The sequence below is a fragment of the Phyllostomus hastatus genome, unplaced genomic scaffold, assembly GCF_019186645.2.
Source record: "Phyllostomus hastatus isolate PE091 unplaced genomic scaffold, TTU_PhHast_1.1 phas_scaffold_182, whole genome shotgun sequence".
NCBI lineage: Eukaryota > Metazoa > Chordata > Mammalia > Chiroptera > Phyllostomidae > Phyllostomus > Phyllostomus hastatus.
Genome location: NW_025334013.1, coordinates 7271216 through 7283899, shown reverse-complemented (window position 1 = coordinate 7283899; position 12684 = coordinate 7271216). Strand labels below are relative to the sequence as shown.

The 12684-nt window shown below is 54.9% G+C and overlaps 1 protein-coding gene across 5 annotated transcripts in view; it reads right to left on the bottom strand.

The window, feature by feature from the left end:
* VPS13D (vacuolar protein sorting 13 homolog D) overlaps positions 1-12684 on the bottom strand; it is a 225048-nt gene that overhangs the window by 35833 nt on the left and 176531 nt on the right. For all 5 annotated transcript variants that reach the window (XM_045858715.1, XM_045858714.1, XM_045858716.1 and 2 more), the window contains one exon: positions 10532-10727. In XM_045858715.1, the coding sequence (XP_045714671.1) occupies positions 10532-10727 (196 nt within the window). The remainder of the gene's footprint in view (positions 1-10531; positions 10728-12684) is intronic.

Here is a 12684-nt window from a genome sequence, read left to right as displayed (position 1 = left end):
TACTTCTTTCATGTTCCTGGGCTCTGACAAGAGCCTTCTACAACCAGCTTCTTTACAACACACAGGATGAGAGATTAAAGACCAAACCCAGACTGAAACCTGGTCGGGGGGACCGGCCACGACTTCTCCCCAGAGGCTCTCCAAACCTTCCTGGGAGAGGAGGGCCACGGACCGCCTGGGCAGATGCGGTCCCAAAATCGACGTGACTCAGTGAGGTGATGCACGCAAAACACACGGGGCAGTGCCACCACCCCAGCGAACACTCAAAAGCGCTGGCAGTCACGTGACTGCCCTCTGTCAATGCCGCCCGACTTCAGGAATGGTTGAGCAGAAACCACGGATTTCGGTGAAACCACGTTCATTCGGTTACTGGTGGGACGCGGACGGAAAGGACATCGAGAAAGGCTGCACGGATTAGTGAAAAGTCTGAATTATGGGCCTTCTGATTAAGTACGACAGATGCAGTCCAGAGACCCCTCCCAAGGGAAAGCGAAGGGGCCCCAGTGGCACAGATCCAGAAGGATAAAGGGAAGGTGTCAGCAACGTTTTAGAAGCTGAAAAGCAGATGGGCAAGTGGTGCTGACATGTACGCCCGAGGAAGCGGGAGCCACAAGCAGTTAGCTAATTAGTACAGCAAACCCGCGCAATTTCGGAAACACCGAGGCACCGGGGAGCTCCGGAGGCCCGGGGCGCGGGGAGGGGGCGGGGAGGCCCGCAGGTGAGGTGGGGAAGGCCTATGTGAGCGGCAGGTAGACGGGCGCGTCCGTCTCTCCCCCCACTTGGGCCGCTCCTCCTCGGGAGGACAGGGCAGTGCGCACGTTCCCCGCTGACCCACCCCAGGGAGGCCCCGGGCCCCCCACGGAGAGTCCCACCCTGCTGGTCAGCGCCTCGTCTTTACACGGGAGGAGCCACGCGCCACCACACATCTGCGAAGGGTGTTTGTTAGTGGGAGGAAAAGACCAAAACGAACAAGAGGAAGGAAGGGAGTCCACCCAGAGCACGCGGGCACCAGCTCTGCAGACCCGGGGAGCGGCCGGGCCCGACGGGAGCTAGAGCCGTCTCGAGAAAGAATTTCTAAGGAGCTGGTAAACGACTTAATACATTTTAAAACTTACAGAGGAGAGTTCATGGATCAATCAGTAACAGACAGATAATTTCTTTTAAAGAAGTTATTAACCTCAGACTAAAAAAAGTTGAAAGCAAGTAAGAGTTTGGGAATAAATTGGAAATACACAGAGAGAAAACTAATCAAGTGACAATAACAAAAGCAGTTACCAGTTATTAACTCCAGGGACAAAAAACAAGCCAAAAAGTGAAACCAGAAAGGAAACGTAACCATAGTAACCTATGTGGCTTCACTGGGAGTATTATTTACGCGGCCATGGTAATGCAAAGACTGAGTATTGGTTTACCCAAAAAGAGCAAAACTTACTGAAAAATGGGGAAGGGGAACATGTATGTATAGCAATAGGAAGTTAAATAATAGCAAGAAATAGCACCATGCTAATTTTTTTTTGAAACGTGGAGGTAAATAGCTCCTAACCGAACCAAAAGCCGAAAGCGTTGCAAGCGGCCGTCCCTGGGGAGCGGGAGTCAGACGCAGAGAGGCGAGGGGCAGGAGACCGCTGGCTGCGTTCTCAGACGTGTGGACGTCTTCAAAGAGTGTGGACATTTATTCAGGTAAAATAAAATTTAATTTGAAACAAATTTTTAGAAAGTGTTACAGTGAGGAAAGCTCAGAAACATAGGTTTTTGAAAACACTCTCCTTATTAACTGTAGATACTTATAATATTTAGGAAATACATATGAGGAATAAAGACTAATTGAAAAGCCTAGAGATCGCTGGCCAACTGTAAACAACCAGTAAAGCTGTAACGACTTGTTTTGAAAGAGCCGTGGGGGGCCTGGTAGTAAGGCTGGAGAGATGCCTGCACCGCCCCGCCAGCCTCCCACCCCCCTCCACACACTAGTGCGATTGGGTTGCCGCCAGGAACAAACAGCAAGTGACATCACTGATAAAGGGGCGGACTTCTACGAAGCTATAGGAAACTTGCTGTAACGAGCACCTAAAACTAATGTAAGAATACGAACCCACAGACAGCTTGGTGATTCTCGAGAACCTGGTATATTCTTCAAAGCAGTTTGTTCTCAAGCATTTAAATATTCTCAGTACCTAATATTTATTACTTGCCTGGAACACAGTAGGAGGTCAACAATTAAGCAGTTAATGCATTTCTGCCATCAATTTGCCTATACCTGAACCAGCGTGCTTACTAAGCCACCGGATCTAAGTACCGCAAGTTCAAAACCAGCTAAACTGAATCAGTGGGGCCCCTCGATAGTTGAAACAAAAATGCACAAACCTTCCGAGGCCCACGTCTGTTCACTGGGTGCGAAAGTATGCCACTCGCGGTACCGTGACCTTTCACACCGCAGGAGGCAGGAGGCAGGCATCGGGCACCGCTGCCCTGAGCGTGCTGCCGGAGCAGGCCCGGCACGTCCCGGGACCAAGCCCTGCCCTCCACCCAGCCGTGCCCCGCGAGGCTGCCCGGCACGCGGGGCGACCCACCACCCAACCCACCAGGGCTCGCCAGCACTCCTGTGACCCATCGGCCTCTTGCGAAGTTTTGCTCCTTTGAAGTTTCCTGCAGTGCTGGGGTTTTATGGTGCGGCTCTGGCCGCCCCTACCATGGTCTGTGTTTGAAGTGTGTTTGGGGAAACCCTGCGAGGGGCTGGCGGTGGCGTTAACACAGGACAACTGCCTCGTAAAACTGCCTTCTACGGGAGTTCAAAGGCACTTACCCAAAGAGCGCAGGTTTGCCCCGCCCCAGCCACCTTGCTGGGGCAGAAAGCGGAGCTTTCGCCAAGTCAGCGCTGACGGAGCGAGACCTGCTCCAGCTCCCGGCCCAGCTCAGGGCGTGCTGGCCCAGCCAGGGGGGCTTCGGACAAGGCGGACCTCGCCCCCTGACACGGTCTGCCCCGCACCCTCCAGGTGGCTGCAGTGAAAATGTATTGACGTGGAAGGTTAAGGCGAAGAACTAGATGAGGTAAATTATTGAGAGAGGTCTTTCTGCTTTGTGGTGACATCTTTCCGGTCGCTACTTCAAGGAACCCGGTGAGAGCTGGGGACAGACCAGGAGGGCTGGCGGGGAGCCGAAGCGAAGTGTCACAGGACAGCGGCTCCGCCAGGCGGACCCACGTGGACCCACCACTGCTGATGCGTGCTCTTCGTCGGCAGGGGGCGGGCCTGCGCCGCACCTCCAAACAGAGCAGCTGGTTGAGGAAATGCCTGACCCAGGTCTAGGGGTCTGTGGGCTGGGGGCACGTCCACGGAGTCACAGGAGGCGCGGGGTGCGGCACCTCCTCCACGTCTGCACGCCTCCTCACGCCCCGTGTGACAGGGAGCAGCTGCCTTCTCTCGCCCGCTCCCGAGGTCACTCTGTGGTCACGCCACGCCCCGGGCGGCTTCCGCACAGCCCCGCCACACGCTAGAGGTTCTTACACAAGGTATCTGTCTAAGTGTGCGTAAGTTCACACGTAAACACGTAAAGACAGGCTTGACCTTAGAGACCCCTGAAAGGTTAGGGGGTTGCCCAGGGGTCCCTAGGCCCTATTTTGAGAACCTCTGTTCTAAAAAGACCCATATGTGCTAATTGTGCTAATTAGAGATCAGTTTCCTCTCTGAAATAATAAAGTAAATCCACTAAAAATAGAGATCAGTCACATTTAACTGGATTTGGCTTACATAAACCAGATATAAGAAAACTGCTTCTTTTAGAGCATATCGTGATTAAAATGTTTTGCCAATTCCATCTTACCTGCCCCGCCCCGCTCACCGTGAGGAACGGGTGAGAGACTTGGTGCGAGTCTGCCTGTGAGCGGCAGTCTGGCCGGAGCGGGGACGAAGGCACTGGGGCCACGGGACCCGGGCCTGCTGCCCAGGCCTCCCTCGGCTTCCCCCCAGGGTCACGGCCTTTTGCTCGAGGTGCGGTGCCACGGCCTCCAGCTCCCGGCCAGCCCGCCTGTCCTCTGTGCACCCCGGCACACTCTCACGAGCTGATGCTCTGAGAGCCAGGGCTCTGAGCTCGAACCCGAACCCACTCTGTGCCCAGGGAGACGCCGGCGAGGTCCCGGGCACAGAGGACGGCCCTGCGAGGGAGAGCAGCGGCAGATGCAGGGCAGGCGTGGAGACCCCAAGCCCAGTCAACCTGCAGCCCCTCTGCGGGGGGACGCCACAAGCCACGGAGGGCCTCCCGCTCCTCGGCTGGGCTAGAAGTGAAAGGGTTTCTCGGGAAGAAGTGCGCGGTTCTGTTTCTTGGCGAGTTCCAACCAGAAATCTCAAAGGCGTTATTATCTCATGGATACAACTGAGTGTCACTCCCGAGTTTTAAAAACCGAGTCACTGAACCAGGAAGGAACTCCAGATGCACGATGGTGTGATTGATTACTTCATTCTAAACGGGAGAAACCCAAGCCAGAGAGCAACCAGACTGGCCATTTATTTTATCTGCGCGAAGACCTGCCTGTTGAGATACAGGGACTGCACTTTAGAGATGTGCTTGCCTAACATCAATTTATTTTTACTCTTGGAAGCAGGACTGTGCCCTTTCCATAGAGTCAGTCGTTTCGGCATGCCAAAAATGGCAAAAAATAGATGCTCTCCTTTCTAGAAATGATTATAATGTGCCGTGACCAAAAAAGTGGTTTTTCCCTAACAGATAATCTTGCATGAAAATGAGTCATGGGATTTCAGAAATGGAAAGGCTTTTCTCAAATACGTGTGTGCAGGAACGCACACACACCTTCCGCGTCTCCCCCCGGCAGCGGATCCGAGCTTTCTATAAGTTGCGTGCTAATGAGCACGGCATTGTCTGGAGTCTTTGAGTGAAGGGGGAACAGAGTATTTAGAGTTCAGCAAGAGGGAAGGAGTCTGTCTTAGAAAATAAGATTCCTCTGCTTGTGTTCCTCTGAGACGAGTTTTAACTTATAAGGCATGAAGGACTGCGAAGATGTTTCTTAAAAATATCCTATCTTGTAACTTCACCAGCTTCATTTCAGACCCGGCGGAGACAGCCCACGTCAGGAATGCGGCTCTGAACGCTCCCCTTGGGGGGCTGCTCAGGAGCCACGAGGTCCCCTCTGCCCGCAGGCGCGCCGGGGGAAGGCCTGGCTTGGCGCGAGTGGGGTGGGGGGAGACCCGTGGCTGTCCCCTCGTCCGCACCCAGGGGCGAGTCCAAGGCGGACAGAGTGGCGGCTCCGACAAAGCTCTGCGCCGCTTCTGGACAACGGAAGAGAGACACGAACAGTCCCTTCCCTTTGGCTGGACGCGGCGGTAATTTTCCAGTGCCACTGAAATCTAATCCCTTCTCATGATGAGCCTGACAGGCCGGCCAGCGCACTGGCCGCCCCCAGCGGCAGAGAGTCACCAAGCCAACAGATGTCTGTGCTCGCAGACAAGAAACAGAGCCTGGGGGCCACATGCGTCCCGGGCCCCGGCCGTTCACCACTGCCGATACACGGGCCTTTGCATCCCTGCTGCCGGGCTCTAGGGGACCCATCTGGGAGGAGCACCTCACACTTCTTGAACAAGTATGAGGTGCAAGCTATAGGATTACACGGTATCCTACCTTTGGAATCCTACCTTTCCAGAGAGTTCATTTTATTGAGTAGCAATGAAAAACATTTCACTAAAACAAACATGGGATAAAATATAAAATTCATTCGCAGTCTCAAGATAAAATAGAAACTTCCCAAGAAATGTTGGATTTGCCCTGCCCCGAGGGACAGGGGCTGTCTACCACTGTCCTCTCCCTGGCCGCAGATGGGACAAACGTTTTAATTTTTGCTGGACCTTTACCTTTGGAAGCTGCCTAAAGGCTCACTTCAAGCCAGCTCTGCAGGGTGTGTTTCGAAGGACACCACGGAGAGCCAGCGGCTGCCCGCGGAGCAGCGTGGGTCCCAGCGGTACCGCCAGACCCGGGTGAAAGCGCAGCAGAAGCACCGCCCGAGTGCCCCGAGCTGACGTTCACCTGACCGGTCCAGCCCGGCGCTCCTCAGGCTCAGCAGGCAGGCGCCGGAGGGTCGTAGCCCCTCCACCCCAGGGAGTCGCGGGCGGGACGCAGACGCTGCAGCAGAGAGGGCTCTGCCTTAGGAAAATCCACCTCAGTTTCGCATCTAGGAGGCCACTGATGGAAAGTGTCTGTAACGGATTTTGGGTGGCGTCTTAGGAGTGTTTTCGCTGAAAAAGTCAAACATGCCCGCCGTAACTCTTTCCTGTGAAGCCGACCAAAGGTCACTCGAGAGCTCTCGGGGCGCCTGGAATCCGCAGCGCCGTGCACAGTGCGAGGGTCCCAGGATTCCGGAACGCTCTCGAGCCCCGGCGGCCGTGTCCGCAAACCCCATCTGTCACGATCCTTCCAGTTCCCCCTCCCTCCTCACCTAACCCAAGTAATGAGATAAGCTCCTCCGCTCCTGAGCTTTGCTAAATTAGTTGAAATATTTCAAGTTCTGCCAACTCCCACTTCCCCCGCTGCTTGGGTCTTGACGAACAAGGTGAAGAAATACGTTGGAGGAAACCTCAGGGCCCAGCTCCATAAATCTTCATGTACTGTCTTCCTAAAACGCACGCCACCCAAAGCCTACAGCCGACGGCACGTGGAGAGACACGCAAGCACACCCACAGCCCGGGGCTGAAGGCTCCTCTCTTTTCAAAGGTGTTTTTGGCTCCTCGTGAAACGGCTGCTCCGGGGTCGCTGCAGCTTTCTGTCGAAGTAGCTTTGCACACGTTTTGCCATCAAAGCCCACCGCACAGGCACAGAACTGGGCAGCGGCCCGGTGGGCACCCTGCTTGGCCCCGTCTGCCTGGAGGGCGACGGACTTTTCTCTCCAGGGCTCCAGTGGCACCGCAAGTGTGGCTGCACCGTGTGCCATTTCCATAAACTTCACTTGGGAACAGACATATGTGGCCCAACACACGCAGACGAGACCATGCAACCTGAGCCAGCAGAGCGATGCCTTGGAAAAGGCTTCCCACTTCGGTTCCAAACCACACATACTTGTACGGTTAACAAATGCAGCAGGGGATACTGGTCCACGGCGTTCGTGTGGGGGCCAGAGGCTCTGCTGTCCTCCGCCCTCCCCTCGCCCCCGCCCCCACCTGACTTCCCAAGAACTTTCAGACCGAGTGGGAATTTCAGAGAAGAGTGAGGTGGCTGTCTTTTTGGAATGCTTGCATTGTCCAACAAGGAGAGGAACTTGGAAGTATTTTAATCTAAAAGAGCTCCAGGAGGGGGGTTCCCTATAAATAAAGCCATGTTCAAATAAACACAGAAAGAGCCAATGTTTCCTGTAAGGCCACTTTTCAGATGGATTACTGGAAGGAGTATTCTTTCATAGTTTTATGGCTTGCTTTGCTATCATCTGCTTAAAATTTGGGTCATTTGAAACATAGATGCTAAAATCTAAGCCTGCACTTGGATGAAATATTACAAAGGAAGCAGAAAGTCTCATTCCAAGAGCAGATTCAGAGGCAGAGCTCTTGGACTCCTGGGTTCTCCTCCTGGCTCAGCCCCTGGGCCCAGGTCAGCCCTCGGTCAGGATCTCACTTCTAATCCCTTCAAACCATTTGTTAGTCCCTGTTGTCTAAACAGTGGGGAAAAACCCTGAGTAACGCCCCTGGCTCCTGTTCAATCGGCGGGGATGGCTGGGGAAGGTTACATCTCACTTCCAAGAAACCAGGGTGATTTATCCCTGAGTAGAACTAGAATGTTCCTGACAGGTCACGGTGTCATCAGAACAAACCCTCAAGGCTCTGAAATAGTTCTCCATCTGCATGAATCTCTGCGCTCCTTTTCCGTGACTTTCGGAAACACCACCACCCAGCATTTTACAGTTCCGTATGGCTTCCACATTAAGACGACTCTGATAAAGCTTCACACCTCTGAAGAGACAGGAATACATCAGCAGGTACATTTGTCCCTAATCTATAGGTGAGAAAACTGAGGCTGAGACAGGCCAGGAGACTTGACGAGGGGCCCAGAGCTAATCAGTAAGGAAGGGGGCCGGGACCCGGACCTAGTGCTTTCCGGGCCAAGTGTCCCGTTCTGTCTCAACACGGGGTCCTCATTGAGAACCCTGCTTTTGGGCTTAGATGGACAGACTAAGGACATCGGCTAAAGTGCGTCAGAAGACGCTGTAATGCCTTTTCAGTGCACTCAAGACTGACGGGCCAGGTCTCCTGGAGACCCCCCGTTAGCGTGGGTCCGGCGTGTGCACCCCTCACCTCTGACGCCCTGGCCACACTCTCCCAGTCCTGGCTTCTTGGAACGAGAGGAGACGCCAGTGCTTAAGTCCCCCTCCTTTTAGCTCCCGTGCCCACAGGCCCCTGGCGACCTGGCCGCTCCCCACTCATCACTGCAGTGCCCGTTCCCCGGAGGGGTGCACGGCTGGGCGGACAGCTGTCCTGGGAAACGCAGCCACACCTCCACTGCACTGTCCGGTTGCCGCCTGCACTGCGGCAAACCGCACGGCCGCTCCCCTCCCTCTCGCCAGCAACACGGCTCTCGCTTCACCTGGACAACTCCTGCTCACGCTTCGGGCTTCACCTCCCATACCACTTCTCCAGAGAGGACCACAGGTTCGCCAGCCACCCTCTCCCCACCATCCTCTCTAACGATAGTCTGAGAGCGAGCGCCCTGCAAATCCGCTGCGTCGCTTCCCACGATTTCAGATAACACTTCTTCATGTTTGCTGCCCGCCTTGATGCCCTTGCAGACCAGGGAAAGCCCTGCCTTACATAGCTCCTGCTATATCCCCAGCCCTGAGTTCTTTGGGGATTTTCTATCAATATTTACAGACTGGAAATGAGTGAATGACAGACACGCGCTGGCTGGCAGCGGCCCGAACCTTCTATGGCCATGGCGGACGGTGGGTGGGAGTGACAGGAACGCCTTCTGCCTGCAGCCGCTGCTTGTGCCCTCCCTGTGCTCCCAGAAAGAGGCTGAACTTGACCGAGACTTCCAAACTCATATCATAGAAAATCCAGGGGATTTCTTTCTGGTCAACATCATTAACGTTAGCAGCACAAAAACAATAATATTTCTAAAATGTAACACACATACCTCAGACCCTTTTTGAAACAAGTCACTCAATTCCTCGACCACTTCAGGGTTCCCTTGGAATACTGAAGGGCCTTCTGCGTTACCCACACTTCTTCAGGCCTCCCTGCCCTCACGGGGTGCTGCAGGTAGACTTCTTGGGATTAATTAGCGCAGGCACGAGGAAACCAACTGGAGATACCTATGAAGCCTCCCTTCTGCCCCGCCCCCTAACTTTGCTTCAAAATATACTGGCGGACGGCCTGAGCCCGCATCCGAGAATAGACTGTAACTTAACTAAAGTGAACTCGACAGACCCTTTTTAAAAAAGCAGCTGCTCCCAGATGGAGCGCATTCTGGCGGAACACATCACACGGCCCCAGGCTACGATCTTAAGCATTTCCCCGACTGCAGTGATGTGCCGTCGTCGGTGAAGTTTCCTGGTGACAGACAAATGGATTCGTTTTAATTGGGGGCGATTTCACTTCAGATCCCATCCGAGGGAGCGGCAGGGCGCGGGCACGCCCAGGCCCTGGGCTCTCAGGAGGGGCACCCACGAGCCCCTGTGAAGACGCCCGGTGAGGCCGGCGGCAGCACAACCCTCCCGGGCTTCAGCGGAGCCCGGCTCGGCCGGGAACGGTAATACTCATTACACCCACGGCTGACGAGAGCCCCGATCAGTCAGGGATGAGACCCCTGAGAAAGGGAGGCTCGAACGGGCACCAGCACAAACAAACGGCTAGGTTAAAGTAGTCGGATTCTGTGGGATTTGGAGCCACGCGGGCTGGGGCTGCCTCCTGTCTCGGCGGGCGTCAAGGCAAGACAGCGCCCTCACCGGGACGTCGGCCGCCTGGCTCGGGGAGCGGTGGTCTGAGGCTGGGGGGACTGGCTGGGACTCCCGAGTGGAAGGACCCCCAAGGAAGGACAGACCCACACGGTGAACCGCAGCTTCAGAGACTCTAGACCCGTGCTGTGGGGCCGGGAGCAAGACCCTGCCAATGGCCTGGCGGTTTTCTTAACGGGCCTGTGGGGGCCCAGCCAGTCTGGTGAGCAGGGGATGCAGGCAAGGGCGCAATCCTACTTCCAACCCCTCTGGTGAAGAAACACAACGCGGTACGGGTACCCAGTGCATGCGGATATAGATAGATATAGACAGACATAGATATAGATTAGATACAGATTAGATATAGATACAGACAGATACAGATACAGATATAGATGGAGATCTGCAGAAATTCACGGCCGATTTTTGGGCCCTGTTTTCACGTGTTTATATTAGACAAGGAAGAAATTTTAGTTATGTGCATCTGAATATGGAAAAATCATACCACGAAAGCAGAAAGCAAATGATGAAACATGGCAGGACGGGTTAGGAAAGGCGGCAGATCTGGGCTGGAAACTGCCAAAGCCCCGCCCCCCCCCCCAAGCCACTGACCTGGGGCCACTAAGCGTGGCTGTGTCTCTCACCGCCTGGGCAGTTTCTGATGCAAAATCCAGGGCGCCTGCTACCGGCTTGGTCACCGTGCCAACAAGCCCTTTCCCAAGGCCAGATATGAAACCGCTGACACCCCCTTCTGTTTTCACGCCTTCCACTGTTGAGGTTATCACACTGGTCAGTCCACCAATGATACCTAGCAAAAAAGACAAGGGCTATTGTAACTGAGCCAAGGACACAAGCAACAGCACTTACAGCCCAACCCCTCCCTTCCATGCACCTCGCAAGGTGACTCAGGGGCATCCTGTGAATCCCTAGACAGGCTGTGGGCAGGCCAGCTCAAGATGCAGAACCAGCAGATCTGCCCCTTAAGCCTGGAGTCAAGACATTTTATATTAGTCAGAAGTAAAGTGTAGTCCGGTTTCAGAAAGCAAAGAAAACCTAAGGGTTGAACAGCGGTGTTTTTCCATTCCAGAGCCTGGGCAGCACGTGGGCTACTGGGAGAGGACGCAGACAGTGGGATTAAATCAGCAGACAGGAAACTAGGCCCCTTGGGGGAAGCGGGGACCCTATAAAAGGTAAGGCAGGGGGTAACTAAACGCAGACCCCCAGTTCTCAGAGGACTCCATGCGCCCGGCCAACAGCACCAAACGTTTGAAACGGGGCAGAGGCTGCTGCTGTGCGCTCTGCTGAAACTGGGCGGGCATCGGTCGTCGGAGTCCGAGATAAAGCCCTGGCCATGAGGCCTTAAAACACTGCCAGGGCCAGCCGGGACTCTCAGTGCAGTCAGTGTGCAAGACCACCCTCGGTCAGAAAGCTACTCCGAACATTTTGGAAGTTGACAGCAATGACCTTCAAGAGCTTCAGAAGGGGCCAGAAGTCGGCCACGGCTGAGGAGGACACAGTCCTGCAGGGCGGAAGCGGGCCCTGCCCCGGAAGCATTTCCCGGACTGGGGCCAGGGACGCTCACAGGACGCCCGTGGGACGGGGCGGGGGGGAGCTCCTAGGCTCTTCGGCCCCGGGGAGGCAGGCTAGTGAAGGACATCGCCTGGGCGAGGATGTACCGACAACTCGCAGCGTCTCTTCTGGACTCTGGGCCCACTTGCTCCGGTGAGGCAGTGTCCCTTCCCCAACCGTGAGAACCGAGTTCACGGCAGAGGCAGAACGCTACTGAACCCGGGTCAGGCAGGGCCGACAGACAGAACCGAGCATGAGCCCCAGTTTTTAAACCAAGGGTGCTGCTAACTTTTAAGGGTTTTTGCATCCTGAAGCCAGGATCTCACTCTTGGCTATTGCTTTCATCCAAACCAGCGTTTCAAGGGGCCTCCCTGGATGAGACCACCGGTTCCTCGACTTAGAACGGCCAGTCTCCCGGAGAAGCTGCGGGTAGCAGCTAACACTTTCTGGCTGGAAGGGATTTTGCGACCTTGAAACAATCGCCTGTTTTCCCAGCGCACGGGTGTGTCCATCTGAAGAGGGAGGACAGTCACGCCTTCCCTCTGCATCCCCAGGATGCTGGACGGACAGAGGCGATTACACAGAGCAAAGCATGCTACAGTCCCTGAGAAACGGTCCTCTGTCAGTCCAGTGCACGGCCATCAGTTACTAGAGAGAATAATTAAATCTCCGACCCCAAAATGAATGATTGCTCAATAATCAACTTTAAAAGTACATAAACAGTTGGTTTCAGCCAAATTTTACTTCTAGCTCGATGTCTCCCTGGGGACGGCCCCCTCTCCGGCTGGGCAGGCCCAGGGAAACCACGGGCATCGGGACCCAGCCCTCACCCTCAGGAGAACCGATAAACAAAAGCTCTGCCCTCGATGCAAAGAGAAGATTTTTTTATTCTCTATATTCCTTCTTCTTCCTCCAAATGCTGATAATTAAAACCTTTTCAGTCTTGACATGACTCCTGGCAGCTTCAGGCTACTCCCCAGAATCTGGCACAAACAGGCTACTGACCATCACTAAGCACGAGCCACGTGCCAGGTACCAGGTGAGGTACTGCGAGAATGGGGGTGAACGTGCGGGGGTCTTCCCGAGCTCCCGGCCGTCACAGCCCGGCAGGAAAGCGAGATGCGCACAGCTGGCCGCACACACCCCCCGGACTGCCACCGGTGCTCTCGTCCTCATTAACACCAGCCGGGGACAGC